This window comes from Ostrea edulis, chromosome 3 (assembly GCF_947568905.1).
Source record: "Ostrea edulis chromosome 3, xbOstEdul1.1, whole genome shotgun sequence".
NCBI lineage: Eukaryota > Metazoa > Mollusca > Bivalvia > Ostreida > Ostreidae > Ostrea > Ostrea edulis.
In genome coordinates this window covers 87,017,846-87,041,266 of record NC_079166.1, presented here as the reverse complement: position 1 = coordinate 87,041,266, position 23,421 = coordinate 87,017,846, and the positions used below count along the sequence as shown (strand labels likewise).

Below are 23,421 nucleotides of genomic sequence, written 5' to 3'. Positions count from 1 at the left end.
TGAGAATAAATTTCAGAAAAGAACTATATTTACAAAGCAATTCTCAATTCATGTAATAATGTAGAATTCACTGGTCAACACTGGAAAATTGGATTCGCCATTTGGGTGACCATGACAGAAATTTAAATTGTCAAAATTAATTTCAGTTTGCCCCCAAAAAGAAAAAAAACTTTTAATATTCATATGTTTATATTTTTATGCAAAATATAAGCCTTTTTAATAAGTTATTTCATTGTCAATGTTTCTATCATAATTTTGCATTTCCAAGAGCAAATACACATATACACTGTACACATATATATTTATATACCTTCTAAGCGTGAATCTTTGGTGGTGGCTCCTCGTGTAGACTCTGACTTTTTAGTGGTGGTTCCTCGCATAGAGTCTGAGTCTAAATCTTTGGTTGTGGCTCCTCGCATAGAATCTGAGTCTAAATCTTTGGTGGTGGCTCCTTGCATAGAGTCTGAGTCTAAATCTTTGGTGGTGGCTCCTTGCATATAGTCTGAGTCTAAATCTTTGGTGGTGGCTCCTCGTGTAGAGTCTGAATCTTTGGTGGTGGCTCCTCGTGGATAGTTTGAATCTTTGGTGGTGGCTCCTCGCGGAGAGTCTGAATCTTTGGTGGTGGCTCCTCGTGGATAGTCTGAATCTTTGGTGATGGCTCCTCGTGGAGAGTCTGAATCTTTGGTGGTGGCCCCTCGCATAGAGTCTGAATGTGAACCTTTGGTAGTGGCTCCTTGCGGAGAGTCTGAATCTTTGGTGGTGCATCCTCCTGTAGAGTCTGAATCTTTGGTAGTGGCTCCTTGTGCAGAGTCTTGGTTTGAATCTTTGATGGTGGCTCCTTGTGCAGAGTCTGAGTGTGGATCTTTGGTGGTGGATCCTTGTGTAGAGTCTGAGTGTGAATCTTTGGTGGTGGCTCCTTGTGTAGAGTCTGAGTGTGAATCTTTGGTGGTGGCTCCTTGTGTAGAGTCTGAGTGTGAATCTTTGGTGGTGGCTCCTTGTGTAAAGTCTGAGTGTGAATCTTTGGTGGTGGCTCCTTGTGTAGAGTCTGAGTGTGGATCTTTGGTGGTGGATCCTTGTGTAGAGTCTGAGTGTGGATCTTTGGTGGTGGCTCCTTGTGTAGAGTCTTGGCGTGAATCTTTGATGGTGGCTCCTTGTGTAGAGTCTGAGTGTGAATCTTTGGTGGTGGCTCCTTGTGTAGAGTCTGAGTGTGGATCTTTGGTGGTGGATCCTCGCGTAGAGTGTGAATGTGAATATTTGGTGGTGGATCCTCCCATAGAGTCTGAATCTTTGGTGGTGACTCCTCGCGGAGAGCCTGAATGTGAACCTTTGGTGGTGGATCCTCTTGGAGAGTCTAAATCTTTGGTGGTGGCTCCTCGTGTAGAGTGTGAATCTTTGTTGGTGGATCCTTGCTTAGAGTCTTTGTCTCCACCTATTTTGCATCTTTGGCGCTAAACAATATTTCAAAAAATCATTAACAGCATTCACAAATGTTACGAATTACTGTCTATAGAAGTGTTTTTATTCTTTTAGTACCTTCAGTGGAATTAAGTCCTACTTAATTAAATACATTTCTAAATGTCAACACATACATTGTAAATATAAAGCAGTTAAAGAAAAAAAGACACTAATTCAAATTTGCATTGGATGACAGAAAACTTTATCACTTAATTCATATTATACATGCTAAATATATTTTTCACTCTATCCCGAGTTAAAGCTACAAACATGCATCATTCTTTGTAAGGCCCAAAAATATATATTGGTTTCCACTTTCCCGACCGACCCTAAAAATTTCTGCCGACCCCAACATATTTTCCCCCCATTCTCACAGATTTAGCAAATGTCATCACTACAACTAGAGTATATTTATTAACTTATTAAGTTATCTATTACGCACATACTTCCAAAACACCAGAACAGTTTTCGTATACAGTACAGTGGAAGAACTGTTTTGATTTATCATATAACTTTTATTTGATTACTAAATTATACATTTCATGCATAGTAGAATACTGAATCATTAAAAAATAATTCAACCTATAAAATCGAGAGGAAAAAAAAACCCAACAACACACTACCTACATGTACCTACCAACCCTTGATAATATTGAGATGAAAGTGGAAACTAACATATATTTCTTTTTGCCTAATAAATGCACAAATCTGAATACTACATGTATAATATTCATTTAATGTTAATCTGACCTCAATAACAGGGCTAAAAAAAACTTTGGGACAAAGTCGTCAAATGACTCCTTATTTTAAATTTAACAGGCCATTCTCAGATCAAGGTCACCAATAGTAAAACTTTTGATTTCCTTACAATATTTGCAAAGTTCCTTGATAACAAATGCAGTCAAAAACACAGACATGACATGTTATTTTGATTAGTCCACATCTTGACTATTTTGACTGAAGTTAAGTGTTTGATCCCATTAAAAAAAAAAAAACTAGCCTGGTTACACATTTACGGTTGCAGAATACCGATCAGCTCCTAATTTAACTTGCAAAATCTTGATTTAAGTCATAAACTGCCAGTTGATAGCTCAAAAATTTTAGCGCTATGTGAACATTTACAAATTAGCAAAGTACCAGATGGATAGATAGGCAAACATTATGATAATAAAACGATTCCTTTATAAACCCAAAATTCTTTCAAGAGTTAAATAATGGAAAACAAAAAGTTTCAAATACCGTTTTAGAGGTTCTCCAACTATAAATTCCTGGACCATAGTTATATCGTAGTTCTTCCCCAGTGTTTATGTCTCTGACAGCAACAAAATATACATGGGGTTTACCATCTTCTTCAATTATCGTTGCTTTACAATTTGGTTTTTTGTGCTCATCATTTAGTAATCTTCCAAATGATCTGTTTTCTGTAGCATCAATGCTGTTTTAATGAAAAATAAGTCAATAAAATGACTGTAATAATAAAAATTATGCAGCAACATACATGTATCATAAAACACACAACCTCATCGCCAACATTAATTTTCACAATGAAATAAACAAATCTGGCTAAAAGCATACTTTTTGAAGAAACGGCCACAAGTTATATCCAAATTTTAAAAGATTAAAATATTGAAATTAAAGCATTAAATGATACATAAAATGGCTGTTCAGTGGATTAAAAGCATGAAAGATATGATCAAGATAGTTATAGAATCTAAAAAGCAGTTCACTTTGATCTACTTTAGGTCATGATACTATCCACACCCTCAACCCAGATGAGGTTCAATGCCTTAGCATGCTTACACAGGCATATGAATTTTCCTCAACATTCATTGGTCCATGGACTAATCAAGCTTTTTAAATCCACTAGTCCATAACATTAAATCACTAATCCAGTGGCAAATAAAAACAAAACTGAAACAATGTTTGTTGTTTACTCATCAACTCATGGCTTCTTTTGTATCATGTTGTCAAATTGATGCTATCAAACTAATAATTGTATCATAACACATAAAACATATCAAAATGTTATGGTGATGCGACAACAATTTCAAAAGCTACCTTATGCTGTATTGATTTGGAAAAAACAACATTTTGGGAATTCTTCAATATGAATAAATATGTATATATATGTATAACTACGATCGAAAAACCTAATGTAAAAAAGTGAAACGTATAATACTTTAGACGGTCCATGCGGTTTTAATCACATTCATTTACATATTTGGATTAGTGTGCTATTTTTTCTTATAACAAATAATTAAATGACTCCGCATCAAAATAGTAAAGTTCAAAACCGGACACTGAGACATCAGACATTTCGATCCGGTGTAAAAAATGATGCATCGGACCTCAGGCACTGTACATCGTCAGGTCCGACGTCTTTCGCATAGACTGCCCCTTGTAAAGACATAAAAAAGCTATAGAATGGCATCTAGCCTCTATACTTACCAAAATTGCTTTCTTTTAAAGTGTAATTGAAAAACATATGTGTCATCTTCAGAATCAAAATCTCCTTCGATGAGTTCTCCCCTATATTCTAGTAGTATCTCCCCTTCAATAAATTTTTTTTTGGCAAATACACCTTGCCCTAACAAAACAAAAATACATGTATTTAAATAGCGAGTATTCTTTTTGAACATATGATATGTGTGCCCTCTCTAGATCCTAGCACTATAATTAATAAATGAAAAATCTTGGATAATCAAAGAAGTTGCTTAATACAAATACCTATTTCTTCATTAATGAATTTTGCTTCAAAATTCTCCTTTTCATCAGACTCTCTTTGTTCAGAGTTAAGCAGCAATGATTCTTCAACTTTTCTTTTCCGGATTTTCCTTTTTGCATTCATTTCAGAAATCTGATAATGATAAGAAACAATCAATTTCTAGTTAGTGATTACTCTATGTTATTTCTCCAGTTTAAAGGGTAATTCATCACGTTTAAATCCTTTTGTTGGGACATGTAGATCCTCATATAAGATTAAGCCAAAGATCGAAAAATCCTTCCACCGCTATGTAGAACTTTAATACGGTACCAATTTTGATGCACCAGATGCGCATTTCGACAAACAACGTCTCTTCAGTGATTCTCAAGCTGAAATTTTGGAAATTCGAAATAATAAATTTTGAAGAGCTAAGAGGAAAACTAGAGTGCCACAAAAAATGGAGCCAAATTCGTCTAAGGATCAGAGTTATGCATAAGGGAGATATCATCCTTAATTTTGAAATGAATTTCTGAATTTTATCCCAGCAATTAAACATACATCCGCAGGGATCGAAATTAACTTTTTTCACTACTAGCAAATTTTAGCTTGTGGATTATTTTCCAACTAGCAAAATTGAGTTTTTACTAGCATTTTGCAATCGATTGCTATTTTAAAGGAATTTAAGAAAACAAGCATGTATCTATATCAAAATATAGGGCACTTTTTAAAAATCTTCTTTAAAGTGCAATAATAAAAATAATATTGAGAATTCTTTCATTTACCATTTAATGAGTTATCAGACAACATACATGTATCATTGGTGCATGATGAGGGTCATAGGGTACACATGTGCGGCGAACTCGTTGTCCAGAGATCTACCACCTATTTACAACATCATGTGGTTTGAAATCTTGAAGACTGCGTCAATTCTAACTATATCTTCAAAACTTTTGGAAATTTCACCTAAAAAATTCTAATTTTAAAAAAATCGTGAACTCTAAGTGTTTCGCTATAGACTACAGGACACTGCGTGAAGCATGACACTAACACTTTCATGTGTTGTTTAATGTAAACACGGACGAGATCAACATGCTTGCTATTTAAATCAGACGTCTCTGAGACGCCCAAAGTGTGCATGAAGTAGGCCATCTTCGACATCACTGACTGAGATGACCTTGGCCTTAGTTATTTATTCGATCAACGTTTACTTTTTCAATACTTGTATATTCATTCTGTAAAGCATTTCTATGCACAAGACAAAATTATTGTAAAGTTCAAAGTACAGCCAATAAACCAAGGATATCTTGAAAAAAAGATCGGGGGTTTTTTTACTCGCAAAAAGCTGCGATCACTTGTGATTTTTCACTCGCTATGTCAATTTTTAACTCGCATTTAGCAAGTATTTCCCCTTAATTTCGTTGCCTGATCCGTATTTTCAGGCTAGTAACAAAGTACTGAGCTACTGAGCTGTATATAAATATATAAATACACTGTCTTTATATGTAGCGGCCAGCCGGTTTCGATCGCCAGTGGCCAGATAGTTCAGTTGGTAGAGCACTTGACTAGAGAATTCAGGTGAACCAGGCTCGAATCCCGGTCTGGTCCGTTGCATTTTCTCCCTTCCTGTTTTTGGTGCTGTTGACCACCCCTGGACTTGCAGGTGAAAGTCCTGCCAGAGGGAAAAGAATCTGGGCTGTGCCGTGTCTTTGAGGACAAAGACAATTTAAGGAGGGAGGAATATAGCGGTCATCGATATAGAGGGGCAGGATTTTTTAATCGTTGGCTTTATTGAGCAACTTATTCAGGTCCAGCCCAAAGACTATTTCTACCTACGTAGCTACTTATGGCTACCAAGGTATTTAAACCTACTCTAGGTAGCTATTTTTACCTACTTTTTCCTTTACTTGCATTTCGTGGCCAAACGCAGGAACGGCGCAATATTGTGTGTACCAAATTTCTTGATTCACTTACAATGACGATGAATACCATAAAAATATTGGGCAAAATATGATTACTTTCTAACCTTTCAAATTTGCATCAATAATTCCACCCAGTTCCATTTTCTAGGAGCTAATTAAGATCAAAGCTACGTGATAAGAAGTCTAGAATGTCTTACAAATCTTTATTATTTTAATTTTAAAGTTTACCTTCATGCATTTTTACATTAAAGGTTTCTGGGGCGATTTTTCATGCATTTCCCCAACCTTCTCCACCCTCGTAAAGTATTCAAATTTACACTTGAATTTTGCCGTGCACATGCACTTGATACATAAAACGACTGACCTGTTTAAAATCATTATTTATTTATATTTTTAAAAACAGGTAAAAGTAGGTTGAAGTAGCTACTTTAAGTAGGTTTAAATACCTAGGTAGCTAGCCTACCTAGGTAGCCACGTAGGTAGAAATAGTCAAGAAACTTGCTTTCGATTACGATGAAATTCTCGCCACGCTGTCACATGCTACACGGTCAGTAAAAGTGGAAATAGGATACAGTTAATTATCGTAAATCGAAAAGGTTTAAATACAAGATACACCACCCCTGGACTTGCAGGTGAAAGTCCTGCCAGGGGAAAAGAATCTGGGCTGTGCCGTGTCTTCGAGGACGAAAGCAATTTAATGAGGGATGATACATATTGCATTTCAAGTATATATCTATATAGATCTAAAGCACCAAATTACATATGTATTATGTGATGACATACAATGTATCCAAAAACCAGTGACGTTACGAGATTTAAACTAACACTAAGCAGTATAATTTACAGACCTTTACATCTTATGATCTATTACTAGACAGGTAATTGATATGCATTTTTCTGTCAAACTGAACAACATTTTATCATTTACAAGACTGTACTCATATTCTGAACTGGACAAACCTTCACTTTGGTCTAACCCGCGGCACGGCGTCCCGCCATCAATAAAAGCTACGCCAAAATTGTTATCCCGAACCCGATCGTCCATAGTACCTCGGAATTAATTCACCTACCAATTTTTCTATCATACATTCATGTTTAATTGATAACGTGTAGATAATCAGTGAAAAACATGAATATCATGAATTATAAATCTAGAATAATTTAATTTATACCAATTTAAAAAAAAACTAACTAGGACCAAATTTAATGCGGGACGTTTCGCTCCGAGGGATGATTCATTAGCTTAGACCTTACGCTCTTTATCACGTTCACATGGCAAATCTCCCACATAAACATATAGATCAGACTTATGTATTGCATTGAAATAAAAATACTCTGTATTTACATATTTTGTGTAAAAGTACACCCGAAATACCCAAGAAATTGAACATTTAAAAATACAAGGAATTAAGGGGGCACCGGAAGACACCTGTAAAATATAAAAGCAATTCATCATCAGTTTAAGTATTCTTTACATTTTGAGTTATTATAATTTCCTTTTCTGTAAATGTATAGTCATTCTACCAAATCTCATCCCAGTCAGAATGATAGAGCTGAATCGTACATTGACCGTGGCAACGATGATTTGATATATATGCACATTTATATATCGCTTCAAATAACTTTTCATGAAATGACTCCCTCCCCTCACAAAATCACACACAACTAGATCTACATGTATTTACGGTTTTACGATTTGCTATCTCCTCATCTTACGTTTTTCTTTTCAGCCCCCCCCCTTTCACACACAATTTTAGTACAAGACTACCCTACTGATTTTTTTCTTCTCTCTATGGAATGTCTTGATCATGCTATAGATCTACATATTATGTATAAATATTTATATTAGACTATTTTCTCTTGGTACGAAACAGATAGGGTATGTTCAGGTAATTCTGAACAGCGGATAATTCCGGACAGATTACGACAACCTAATGGTATTTGGGGGGAGAGAGAGAGAGAGAGAGAGAGAGAGAGAGAGAGAGAGAGAGAGAGATCTTCAATCAATTAACTTTTTCATGTGAAAATGATTTAGAGAAAAATTGGCAGAAACAATTTATTATCATATGGCTTACTGTGTTTTATGATTTCACTAACCATTTCAAATTACAATTTCTATATTCTGTCTCAATACTTGCTGTGAGTATTGACTATATAGGACTCTGAAAAGTCTGATTTGGCAGATTAATGTTAGTCTTGAACCCAGGATCATCAAAATTATGACCTTGTGCTATATCCAATCAAAGCTCTACCCTTGAAAAAATTAATTCTACGGTTATGGTGAAACTTGGGTACATATAAGTAGAAAAATTTATCAAGTGTTTTAATTATTTCAATATTTGGCATCAGTCTTTACCCAAACGTGGGTCTGTGCCGGCTGTGTCTATACAGTACAACTACTTTCAACCAAAACAATTATTTAATCTATATAGATAGTTACTAACAACTTAGTGCCAGAGGTCAAAGATGCTGTTTAATTCCCAACAGTTTAATGTAATTTTTAACACACATACATCAATATTCCCCATACACTGCATATAAACTAAGCATTTTCCATGTTTATTATTTGAAATTTAAATTCATTTGGAATCGGAATTTACAAATGCATAACCTTATATTGTATATCAAAATTTTGCTTAGAAATTGTATTTGATAATTCACTAAAATAATATAGGGATATCTCAAATGCACTATTGGCTATTTCCATGGACACTGATTTTTCAAAATGCAAATTTTAATGTGAATTCTATTAAAATATCAGTATAACAGTTTGAACTAAAGACATATTGATTTCAAGGTATGTATTTCAAATATTTTCTTCCACAAGTCAATCTTACCAAACATTGATAATTTGAAGAAAATACCCTTGATCTTCCAAGACCAGTTTCGACATAACAAACGAAGTGTAACTTTCAAAAATGTATAAGAAACCATTGTCATAAAAATTAACTTCAAAATCCTCAGTAAAAATAAACTCTTTAAGAACTGAATAACTTGATGAATGCAGAACAAATATACCAAACTTGCACATTATCAAGAGCCTGGAATGGAATCGGACTAGAAATTAGATTTTATGGCAGTACCATATATACCATATTCTTAAAATTCTATAAGAATATAAGAAAACTTTTTTTTTTATTTCGTTATTCACCGTCCGAATTTTCTCGTTAGAGAAATTTTTTGAACGTATACAAATCGAAGGATACCGTAACCAACTCCAGTTTTTGGTTAAAACTGATCTCAAATATTGTTTTGATCTTCTTCTAACAATATTCTTCAAATTCAAAAACCTATTTGTTTAAACAGAACGCCATTTTTGTACGATAAAATGCGTGGATTTCCTAATAAAATCTTAATAACTTTGTAGAATTATAAATCTTTGTCAAAGGTACATAAGGTATATAAGGTATAACAAAGGTACATAAGGTATGTATATATATATATATATATATATATATATATATATATATATATAATGTGTTCTTATATTATAAAAATGTCTACAGAAAAGTCTTACCTTAAAAGTTTTCGTTGTGATCCAAGTCGTAAAATCCCGAGGAGTCTAGAAGTGTTTAAACGAGTTCCGAGTTTTAGCTAGTCAACCAATCAAAAATCAGCCAATCACGATAAAGGATATGCAAAGCGTGTGTAAAAAGTTGAAAGTGGTAAAATATGAGTCGAATGAGGCAGGTCACACACCTTTCAGCCAACTGACGACATACCGAGGTAACTGAGATATTGAAACCACGCAATCACCATAGAATATATACACCAAAACAGAGGTATACATTCCGAGGTCACGGAAAATGTACCTCGGTATTTCACACATACCTCAGTCTGTTGGTGTGTTAACATATATAATACCTCAGAAATGTAGGTAGACCAACACACACACACACACACACACACACACACACACACACACACACACACACACACACACATATATATATATATATATATATATATATATATATATATTCAATAAATTATTTTTTCTTGGTATCGGGGTAGAATAAAGTAAAAAAATAAAATCTAGATAAAAGTTTGAGCATTGGATTTTATTTTTTTACTTTATATATATATATATATATATATATATATATATATATATATATACATCACAGGATAGTTTGGTATAACTGTGATGCTGTGCATGACCATGCTTGGTATAACCATGCTGAAATATATAACTCTTTTTTTATTCATAAAGACCAGTATAGTCAGAGGACTATTTCAGAGGTCAGTAGTTTTCTATTGGTCACTATAATTTTATTGGAAAGTCCTTGCGATTAAAGTTCTGGAGAGTTTAAATCCGTAGATCCAAACGACTTTTAAGTCAGCAGTCAGAGTTCTCCATTACCAGTGTTGACTACATCTGGACCATATCTAATGAAGACCTTGAGAGTCTGATGTAGTGTAAATGTTCTGACTATAATTGTACAATTTGATTATATATAGTTAGTTAATGTGAATATGTGTATTACTCCACACTGGTCTGATATGATGTAAATGCAGCATGGATCCAATAATTTCCATTGTCTAGATCGACAGTTAGGTAGTTGTTGTAATAATTGTTTATCATATTGAATATTTATATTATACATTTTATTGGTATGACGGCGATGTATCTTGTGTCCAACTTTGTCCCAATGTTCAAATGTTCACTATTCTATATTTTAGTAAATGTAAATAATTAGATGATGATGTGCTACGGCAACTTAATGCTCCTTATCTAATGGAATATTTAGTCAGTTCATTTCGGATAAAATTTTGCATGGTACGTCTTACGATCCAGCTCATACACATTACTTTGCAATTGTTAAGCATGCATCCTTCAAATAATATGAATCGTGTATAGTATTGAAAATGATCGGATGGGGTGAGAAGGGTATCATTTCCCTCTTAGTTAATTCCAACAGGGGATTTCAAGGTCGGTTTGATAAAAAATGACACATTTTGTGTTTCTTATGTAAAAATGTCGTTTGAATTTATTGTAAAAACTGCAACGTAACGTTATGCAACGCGATATTTTAGAAATGTGTTTTGTGGGGTGGATGAGCTAATATGGATATATGATACTGTTGTTAAATGAACATCCACAGAAGAAAATTATTTAAGTTTCCTTTAATGCAACAGGCATCCGCATTCACAAAAAATAGCATATTTAAGTCAATTGAAAAAAAAACATATTTTCAAACGTAAATTTATCAACATAGTATCTTGTCATTTCTCTCTGTTCTTTGCTACACACAGTTTATAACTTCGTAACACTTATTGAATTACTGCGGTAAACGGGACTTCAGTTTTAGTTATTTCTAAAATCAAGAAGTTTGTTGAACAGAATTGCTGTCTACTTTGAAGCATGTCTATCATCAGAGTTAACACGTAAAAAACAGGCATTGAATTTCTGCATTATTTTTCTACCTTACCTGAGGGATATTTCAAAGGCATTAACATTCAAAAATTGGGGCGTTGGTATATGATCTCTATCGGGGTATCAAATGACAATGAAAACGTTTACAAACACATAATTGTCATGAATGGGAATAATCTGAAGTATTGCTTCTGTTCAGTATAAATCATCACTTAAATATATCTTTTAAGATTTCCAGATACATTGTGATGGGTGAAAAGTCAATATAACTAACAGTTGCCAGTATTATAATACCTGTAAACATTACAAAATAAAGAGAAAGGGAAAACTCTCTTGTTCATCCATCGATCAAAATAAAATGTTAACTACTCTACCATTAAGATAAGGGCAACCCACATCTAATAAAATGATGCGAAATTGATTTTTCAATTTAGATCTGTCAACAAACAGATAAACATTTCTTTTTTTAATTCAAGAGGGTGTGAAGACATGCACATACGTGATTAAATCCTGTAAAACGTTAATTCTTTTTCAGTTTGTTAGTATTTAAAATATGCTATCTATTACAGTGCACTTGTGTAATGCATACATTTGGGTAGGGTTGCGCAATAGTATCGATATCCCGGTGCGTTGCGGTTGGTTGACAAAATAATGTATTGTAATACGCTTTTTCGTTTTCAGTACCGATGTACCGATAAAAATATTTGGGCTTTGAATGAAGTGATGAGCTCGGCATTCCTTAAATAAAAGACCATGGGCGTGTTGAGTTACTCTACCAATGTCTGTATATGTGAATGCAAGGAACGATGACTCTGTGTAAAGATTGATACTCTACATGTACGTCCCCCTGTACTGTACGTCGGCACTGAATTGTCACTATATGTCCGCGTATAAGAATTTGATTACTATATCATGTCTGCGTAAGTGACATAATATTTCGAATTCTATCAGAATAAAAGAGGAATTGAAAATGTGAAGATATTGATCAATGATTAATCCCATAGCTCTTTTAAGGAATATAACATCAACATTTAGGAAAATACAGAACTCAGAACATAATTCGGCATTGATAAAGCAACACGCATCTTTATCAATTACTTTTAATTATTTAAGTTATCTTGTCGCAGCAGTGATTCTGTAGTGCATGTTTACCGAGAATTGGGTTTTGGTTTGAAGTATTACCATTATTTTCTTATTATATCGATATTTCATATAATTTTGGACGGAAAATGTTTATTGTCACATATAGCTATCCTAACTGGATTAAAAATGACAGTTCCGTCGCCAAACGCTCGACATCAGGTGTGAATGTCACGGATTCTCGGAGATGACCTTAAACACGGATGCCCCATGTCCCAGTAGGTGTGGCATGCTAAAGAGCCCTCACTGCTCAATGGCTGTAAGTGCCGAGCATAAGCATACATTTGCAACCCTTCATCGTTGTTGGTGACGTATTCATATCTGTGAAAAATTCTGTAGAGAGACGTTAAACAAGATACAACCAATCATGAAATGCCCGAAACGGATAGCCTGCGTAGTTTACACCAAGTGTGACATTCTTGTACTATATATTCTTAGTTACAATGTCACTTTACCATTGTTTTGATAGCCATTTCCTCATGAATGGTCGCAGTTGTGAACACTGTATGTACAAGTACGAATGTTGATAGATACAATACGCCTGTCTTGACGGCTGGGAATATCCGACAGAAATGAAAACATGATATGAATATAATAAATATATTTCCCTTTTGACAATACATGAGGGTATGAACAGCAACGCGTCACATCAGCATACATAACTGTAGCGTCACACCAGCATACATAACTGTAGTGTCACACCAGCATACATAACTGTAGTGTCACACCAGCATACATAACTGTAGCATCACACCAGCGTACATAACTGTAGCGTCACACCAGCATACATAACTGTAGCGTCACACCAGCGTACATAACTGTAGCATCACACCAGTATACATAACTGTAGCGTCACACCAGCATACATAACTGTAGTGTCACACCAGTATACATAACTGTAGCATCACACCAGCATACATAACTGTAGTGTCACACCAGCATACATAACTGTAGCATCACACCAGCGTACATAACTGTAGCGTCACACCAGCGTACATAACTGTAGCGTCACACCAGTATACATAACTGTAGCGTCACACCAGCATACATAACTGTAGCATCACACCAGCATACATAACTGTAGCGTCACACCAGCATACATAACTGTAGCATCACACCAGCATACATAACTGTAGCGTCACACCAGTATACACAACTATAGCATGGAACCTCGCAGTTCATCCCCTCCTATATATATTTCAAAAAAATAAAATAACTTTCAACTGACAACCGGTACGTTGTTGATAGTTGGCCACGCATGGTGTGAGTTGTGCACGTGTGCATTCGCGCAACGGTATGTCGTGGGTTGATCATAGAACATGTTGATAATAAAAATTAGGGTAACAAAGGGGCGGATCCAGGAATTCTGGTTACGAGGACGCCACTTTATGAGGCAGTGCGTCCAGGGGGAGAAGCCACCGGAAGCTCCTGAAATTTACAGATTTTATGGGGCTTCAAATATTTCTCCTATTAAGTCATTTGTACTATTTTCTATCATTTTAATAAGGTGAAATTAATAAAATGACCCAAATTTTAAGGTTTTTTTGGAAAGAATTAAGTTTTCCCAATAAAGTAATTCAAGAAATCAAAGGATTTTGTCATTAATTTTCCCGGGAATGGAAGAAATTATTACTTCTTTTATCGTTTAGTACATTGTCCGAAACAAGATAGAGTGATTTACCTTAAATTTGAAAATTATAGAGGGATGGGGGGGGGGGGGGGGGGCGCCGGTTGCACCCCCTCTAAATCCACCACTGGTAACTCAGGAGCAATTGAATGTTTTGTTGTTGTGTTTGTAAGCAATATTTTGTATCAGCAGGACGGCATACCGTTGTAAAACAAAACAAAACAAAAAAACCATATGAACAAACAATCAGACAAACAAAAGAGATAGGTGTGTTTTTAGAACGACGGTGTGGTACAGTATATTACAAATCAATGCATTGGAAATAGATCCTTATTGTGAAGAGTGTCACTGGCAAAAACGACTTAAACATGATTATAGCATAATATATGGCAGTTTTTGGTGCGCTGATGTAAAAGTTATACGGTACCAATTTTGATGCATCAGATGCGCATTTCGACAAATAATGTCTCTTCAGTGAAGCTCAACCGAAATGTTTGAAATCCGAAATAACAATGAAGTTTTAGAGCTATCATAGACAAAAACAGCGTGCCAAGTAAAAGTAGAGTCAAATTCGTCTAAGGATAAGAGCTATGCATGAAGGAGATAATCCTTAATTTTGAAATGAATTTCTAAATTTTATAACAGCAATTAAGTATACATCTGTATTTTCAAGCTAGTAACGAAGTACTTAGCTACTGGGCTGTAGATACCCTCGGGGACTAATAGTCCACCAGCAGAGGCCTCGACCCAGGAGTCATAATGTAAAACTTATACGGTACCAGGGGTCGAAATTAGCGAGAAATACTCGCAAAATGCGAGTACATTTGAAAAATAGCGAGTAAAAATAATGGACACTCGAAAATCTTAGCGAGTGGTGATTTACAAACTATGATTGTATCGTATCCGTTTTATACGGTGATGCGCTATTCGCTTTTCTCAAACTTGCACTCTGAATTATACAAACGCTTACATGAACGACCGATTTCAATAACCGTTTTTATCCGGATTTTTCTTTTATGATTTTTGAAGAAACTCGGAGTCAAACAAATGCTTTAGAGATTGGACATCGCATATCGACATGTGCCACGAGTCCTGTTCACCTATAGGGGTGATTAAATTGAATAATTCCAAGTATGATGTTTTTGTTATTCATTTATCTACAAAAAATATCGGAGTCTATGTTTTACCAAATCTTCCGGTAGTTATTTTTATCAGAATCATGAGAATGTCATTGTCATATTGAGGTCGGGTTGTAGTGACGACACGGGTGAATTTCTCACCGCGTAGACGATTATCAAAAAAGTCATAGGACTCGTGATCGTGCTGCTTATAAAACCATGAGTCCTGTATTCGCTTTAAAAAATCACTAGTGACAACCCTGTTGTGGCATGAAATTGGAAGACTGGATCTAGACCTGCGGTAAACAAGTCGTGGATTAGACTGTTAGAGGTGCGATAATCAAGAGACCTAGACATTGCACCATATGACTTACATAACTTAGTGTCTTGTCCAAACGCTACCTGTTGACCCACTAGGCTCAGTAATGATGGGGGGAATCATTGATTGAAAAATATATATATATAAAAAGAGCACTGCTTCATTATTTTCATTTTAGTTTGTAGGTTTTCATTTTAGCCTGTGGATTTTTTACCCACAGGCTAAAATTAGCCTGTGGTAGAAAAAGTTAATTTCGACCCCTGGGTACCAATTTTGATGCACCAGATGCGCATTTCGACAAATAATGTCTCTTCAGTGATGCTCAACCGAAATGTTTGAAATCCGAAATAAGAATGAAGTTTTAAAGCTATTTTAGGGAAAAACAGTGTGCCAGAATAGTGGAGGCAAATTTGTCTAAGGATAGGAGCTATGCATGAGGGAGATAATCCTTAATTTTGAAATGAATTTCTAAATTTTATAACAGCAATTAAATATTGTGTATAGTATATCAGCCAACCTAGTATACTATTTTCCAGGCTCTGTAAGTCCTATGGTCAAGGACTACTAAGTGATTAGTGAAATTTGAATCAAATAAGATAGCCTTGACTTGTGCAAATTCCACTTATGCATTATCTTGACCTTGTATCAGAAAAAAAAAAACTTCGAAAGGAATTTTATATACTTTTACTTAATGAATTATTTATTAATATCTTATGAAATAGTTAATACATTCATTTTGAATTTCGACACACAGCCATATGTCTGTGTTAATTATGTACGAAACTCAAATATTTCTGATTTACACCGAAACCGGAACGTACTCATTATTTGGCATGCTACAGAAACGTATGTTGTGATCCTGTAATACATGTATGCGGTTTTTCTGAATTTTATTTCATTTGTACAAATTTTATTGTATAAGTGTGCAAAGAGATCGGTGATAAGTTCCAACAATTTATAAAACATATTTAGTATACAGAATACATTATGTTATATGTATGCCAATCAAGATTTTTGTACCACAAAAATAATAATAGTTAGAATATACATTATAATAATATACAATATACGTATAGATTTATGTACATCGGTATGCATATACAGTGAGTACATCATTAGGCATACTCTTAAAAAAATATTCGATAGATAAATGATTTGTAGATCTAATTAAAACCTGTTAGAGTTCTTAATAAACTTTCGGTTTGCATTGGAAATATTAAATAATGAATGTCACTTAAAAAATATTCATTTCCTCCTAATAAAAGATGGGTATCGACAACACCAATACCATTTAACTGAAGGAATTCCAAAACAGTCTCTTGCTTGAGTGTACCTTTTTTTTCCAGGCAAATAAGAAATGATGGGCATCTTCAAAATGACCCCTATACGATTTAGAGAGGCAATACCGTTTTGAAGATAAATATCATTATTTGAAATACACGAATCTGTTGGTTTAGTATGGATGATATTAAAATAACGCTGACCATATGGATGATTTAAAGGTGGTGAACATTTGTTCATTCGTGAATGACGTTTGCACACAAAAACATAATCTTTTGTCATTTTGCATTTTGCTTAGTTGAATAATTTACTATTCCTTACCTGAGTAGATAAACAAGTAAAAGTGATTAAAGGGTGCACTTAGACAACATATAACCAACATGCATGTAGAGCAACACAAAATATAATAATCGGAAACGTACCGTCATTGTTCAGGGGGGAGGGCAGATGACGTTGGAAGTGGACAATTGGCATATCAGAATAGCTTGCAATGGAATTAATAAACCCCTTTACTAGTAATGAATAGGGCTTCCGTTACACTACTTCCGGTACACAGTTTCATCTTATCTGAGAATTTGCTTGACAGTAAACGGGAAAACGATGAGGTAAATTTCAAAGGAAAACTAAAACCTATTACAACTGATGTGAACAAGCACGTCCGATGATGTTTTACTCTTAAGTCGCAGCATCTCATTACCTTTAAGTCCTGAAAGTACCATGCCTACATCTAAAAATGTTCTACACAGGACAAAAATAACGGGTGTACAAAATAGTTCTGCGGATCTGCCCACCGTGAGTAAAATTCCGTTATATCTTCTATACAGCTACAAGCCAAAAAGTGTTTATTATGTCTAAAACTGTCCTTTTGATTAATTGTTTCAAAGACTAGAAATATTCTTATTAGAAATTATATCCCATCACTTCCTGTGACGACCGGAAGTGATGAACAAAATTAACAGACCTATCAGAAATTTAGAAACAACAGTCTACCATCCGTACAAGTTTCATAATTGAATGTCAAAGACTTTCTAAGAAACAGCAAGACGAATAAAACACATAACTTTTAACATTCGTTCTTTGGTACACATGGATTCAGTAATATGAGTTCGATGGAAGGATATTTACAGGTTCATAGATACATGGATAATTTTCATATCCTTTTAAGTTATAACAAGACACGTTTAATCGGTCATTTTACTGTTTTCTTGTGTAATATGCAGTTTTATATCATGAAGCGGTACGGGAAATATTACTGCACGCCAGTGTTTCCCTGATTTACTGCAGACACAATAATCCTTTATTTGCATTTCCCAAGCGTTTCAAATATAATAGTTCTAAGTCAATAAACTTCAAGCAGCCGACTTACATAGATAATCGCAGTTTGATTATTACTTAATGTACAGTAGTCATCCCTTCACCTACGCTTGTCATAGGGGAAGGAGAAGGGCTGTCATTTACATTTATTAAACATAAGCGAGATTTTTGGGGAACAAAAAAAGATGAAAATTATATATAAAAGCATTTTATCGAAAAACCGGAAGCTGCTGTTTTGACTTCCGGTAGGTCTAACATTTTCTGAGACTACAAAAGAAAACTAACTACACCATGCAAGTTTTGTTCGAAATACATAACTTTGAAATTTGACGTTTCATTTTTCACTTACGATCACGAGCAGGAGTAAGGGCTTGTTACGGCACATGTGGTCGTCTCGGCACATTTGATTGTCGACGACCATTTGTGTCACACGTATCGTCGCCGGGTGACCAAACGTGCTGTGAGGGTGGACACGATTGGTCGCCAATTCTAGTATATACTCGAGCACGAATGGTCGCCACCCAAGCTCCCATTCCCAAACCCCAACTTTGCTTTTATCCTCCTCCTCCAGCATCTACTTCTCTTCCTTCTCTTTCTCCCTTGTAATTCTCATCCTCCTTCATTTTTTTCCAAATTCTTCTTCAATTTCATCCGGTTTGATCAAAACGAACGAGTCCTTTGAATTGGCGGATAATAGCTAAGGAAGATATGACGCTAATTAGTAGCCTTCAATTAACAATCAGATGGTAATGAACGTCCCCTATAAAAATCATAGCACATCTTATTCCGATTCGAAACAGCTCTTCAAACCTTCGACATGTCTTAAGTGTTCAGAGAATAGGCCTATTCTTGAATTTCATAAATGTGGCATAAAAGGGTAGGCCTACAAGAGGAGAGAGTGCACAAAACATGGCATGGATATACCCACAAAACTGTAGTATTCCTCCATAGACGCCTGCTCACTATGAACTATCACAGCGCTGCCCTCCAATCATCCCTATGTAATATATATCTCACTCTCACTCACGCAACCACATACACAGAGTATCCCCGTTTCTCTCTCTCCCTCTCTCCTTTTCTTTTTTTTTTCCAAATTGTTCATCATGATAGCACTGATGAATTTATTTTACAATACGTTACATGGTAAGTGGTACACGTAAAGAGCTGTTAATCAATATTATGTTGACTAAATATAAATTAGATTTGTGCTAAAGTACTTAAAGTAGATGTAGAGATTACAGCAACTATTCTACAACAACTAATCAATAAGATCTGGAACAATGAAAACATTCTGAAGGACTGGGCAAAGGCATCATCATAAAACTTCCCCAAAAAGGAGACCTATCACTCTGCAACAATTGGAGAGGTATAACATTGTTATCCATACCAAGTAAAGTATTTCTTAGAATAGTGTTAAATAGAATAGATGACTTAATCGACAAGAAATTAAGGGAAGAACAGTCAGGATTTAGACGAAACAGAGGGTTATTGACCAAATATTTACAATCAGAAAAATCATCGAACAAAGCTTAAAATGGTAAAGCAAAATCATCTTTAATTTCGTAGATTTCCAAAAAGCATTTGACAGCATTGATAGACATTACATGTGGGAAACAATATCAGCATATGGACCACCAGATAAAATAGTAGCACTTGTCAAAGCGTTATATAACAACTATGAATGCTGTGTTGTCCACAACGGATAACAATCTGATTGGTTTAATGTACACACTGAAGTGAGGCAAGGCTGTATTATATCTCCTCTTCTCTCTATCACGGCTATGCATTGGTGCATGAGATCTACCCTCGGAAATGAAAATACTGGGATACGATGGAAAATGAAATTATTTCTCGAACACCTTGATTTTGCCGATGATGTCTGTCTCATCTCAAGCAACAGACAACAAATGCAAAGAAAAACAACACGACTAGAAACAACTGCACAGTCTATTGGTTTGGACATAAATGCAAAGAAGACAAAGGTATTGGCGATAAACAATACATGTAATACACCCATTAGAATCCAGAATCATAACATCGAAGGAATAGACAACTTCAGATACTTAGGTGCCATCATAAGTAAGAACAATGGAACATCAAAATAAATAACATCGAAAATTAACAAGGTACGATCAGCTTTTTGTCAGGTAAGACCCTTGTGGAGATCAGGAAGTGTCCCTTAAAACTAAAGTAAAGATCTATAGCAGTAATGTCAAGTCCATATTACTATTTGGAGCAGAGTGCTGGAAATTTGTTCAGAGCGACCTTAAGAAGCTGCAATCCTTCCATAACACCTGCCTTAGAAGAATCTGCAAAATATATTGGCCGAAAAATATCTCTAATAAAGACCTATGGGGTAAAACATCTGAAAGGAACATCCAATTAGAAATTAAACAACGCTTATTGAGGTGGCTAGGGCACGCCATGAGAATGAATAAAGTATGCCCAGCAAATGTCGCTCTCAGATGGACTCCTGGAGGGAAAAGAAAGAGGGGAAGACCAAAAGAAACCTGGCTAAGAATGCTAGATGGAGAGTTGAAAGAGATGGGAATAACTTGGAGAGAAGCTGAAAAGAAGGCAAGGGACAAACAAGTGTGGCGGGAGCTGATTTCAGGCTTATGTGCATATATACACGAAGATGATTAAGTAAGTAAATATAAAACGGTATACGCAGTGTTGTTTATACCGAGTTCAAAGATTTCATTTTCTTATGAAACCATGACAGATGGTAGTGCTATAATACTTGCTTTGTATTTCAATCTGTGTGTTTATGTATAGTTGTATGCGTGTTTGCGCACTCTTGCTTATCAGGATGTATGTCATGCCATATTTATATTTATTCACAGGGGCTAAGCCCGTTTTGAGCCCAAATTCTGTGATACCATAAGTATAGAAAGGGGTCTAACTCCAATCCAGATAAAACACTAACCACTCGCTTCAAATGCCTAAAAAGTAAACTAGATACGGTATGTGTAATTTGTCGTTTTCTTTGCATAGATGAATGTTTTAACTACTTGTATTCCATATTTCAGATAGAATATATCTTATAAATTTATTTTTGTAAGATATTCTATAAAACATATACGATATCTCGTATGTTTTATAAGACGATATCTCATAAATGAATTTTATAAGATATCTCATCAGCTTTATGAGATATTTTATAAAACATACGGGGTATCAAATATGTTTTATTACATATCTTATACATGTTATTATGGGTTAGAATTACTCAGCATCGGAATTCACTAACAACGGTAGTCAAATAAGTAATAATATTTACTTGTAATTCTTGAAAGAAAATGATGGTACCAAAGTACTAACTTACAATAGGTGAACAATAAACAATGTCCGTGCCGAGTTGAATCTGTATACAAAACAAATCACAAATCGGCTGTTAATTTCCAACGAAATTCCTAAATCCTAGTCCCATTTATAGAATAATAAAAAATGCCTAAAGTGCCTGTCTAACCAGAACTTAACATCGGCTAAATTCACATTGTATTCATAATCAGAACAAATGTTGTGGTAATTCTTGAAAGACATAATTCGTCATCTTTCTACTACGTCATAAACATCGAACTCTAGAGCAATTTAGGCCAGAGGTGTCACCCAAGTACAAGTATTACAAAACAATATGATACTTTATATGGTTTAGAAGATATCTTGTAAAAATTCATTGATGAAATATCTTAAAAAGAATAAAAGATATCTTATAAAACATAAGATATCTTATATGTTCTACATGATATCTTATATGTAAGATATATTATAAAATTTCTTTTGTAAGATACCTTATAAAAGTTATAAAATATCGCATAAGAGTTAATGAAATATCTTAAATCAAAAACGTTTATAATAAATCTTATAAAGCTTATCAGATACATTGTATACTATATAAGATATCTCGTGTAAAAAACATATTAGAATATTTACATCCTTTATCAGATGTCTTATAAGATTTATGAGATAACTTTGAATATGAATAAATGTAAAAACGGTGTGCCATAAGGATTTGCATGTAAGAATATTGTGTTGCTAAAATGTTACGACTCCTGTGTTTGCAAAATAAATTTACATCAAATTCCATCCAAAAACGCCCAAGTTTTTTATTGGCTGTCTATCGTGCTTGGCTTGTGTCACAAATGTGTGTACGTATGTGCGTGTGTATTGCAAAACTTTATTACACATGAATGCACACACATGCACACGCACACACTCACACCGTCACTCAAATACACACAGACATGCACGAACGAACACACACCTTTTGGCAAAACAAAAGCAAAGTTGGGGTTTGTGACAGGGGGCTTGGGTGGCGATAATTTGTGCTCGGGTATGGCCTAAAATTTACGACCATTCGTGTTCACCCTCACGACACATTCTGTCGCCAGCGACGATACGTGCGGCATATTTGGTCGCTGGCGACGAAACGTGCGGCACGAATGGTCGTCGGCGACCAAATGTTCCGCACGTATCGTCCCCGGGCGACCGAACGTGCCAAGGCGACCAAACGTGCCGTAACAAGGGCTGTCAAATATATCCCCATCGGACCCACCTACCCATTAAGATATAGTATTCGTATAAGTTCGGTGTCTTAATCTTTAGTCGTTTCTGAGATATCGATCGCAGAAAACCATTTAAAAAAATAGGAAATCAAACATATCTTGCAACGGAAGTGAATTTTGAAAAAAAAATAATAAAATGTGATATCAATTAAATTAGTGAAAACCATATTAAACACTTGATTTATAAACGAGATATATGGAGACAAAAAGATCAACATTACGATTTTTCCCCAGAAAATCGTAAATTGATGCTTTAACGTCCTGTATGTCTAACTTTTGTTATGAAATTGCAATATAGACCTAATCATATCCTGCAAGTTTCATTTCAAAAGCATAAATTTGAAATTTCCACATGTTTATGTTTGCTTCCGGTGCTAGTTCGTGGAAAGATTGGAATAATTAGCCGTAATACAAATTCAAATTTAAGCCACGATTTAAAAGAAAGGTATCGTTAATTAGTTAGGTTTTCACGAGGTACGGTGACGTCATATGCGCCTTCTTCGAACAGCTGATTGTGATTAGTGTTAGATAATTCGCAATAACAAGCATGGCGGAGCAGACGAAGAATTTTGCATGCTGCACATGATGTTTGATTAAAA

General features: G+C 34.9%; 1 protein-coding gene across 1 annotated transcript; it reads right to left on the bottom strand.

Moving 5' to 3' along the window:
* Positions 1 to 302: 302 nt before the first annotated feature.
* On the bottom strand, positions 303 to 5,457 carry LOC130053663 (uncharacterized). The gene is made up of 5 exons (XM_056161047.1): positions 4,969 to 5,457; positions 4,183 to 4,312; positions 3,904 to 4,042; positions 2,695 to 2,890; positions 303 to 1,448 (listed from the first exon to the last, which is right to left on the bottom strand). The coding sequence occupies exons 1-5, from the start codon at positions 4,975 to 4,977 to the stop codon at positions 303 to 305; spliced, it is 1,620 nt and encodes a 539-aa protein (XP_056017022.1). The 5' UTR covers positions 4,978 to 5,457.
* Positions 5,458 to 23,421: the final 17,964 nt, after the last annotated feature.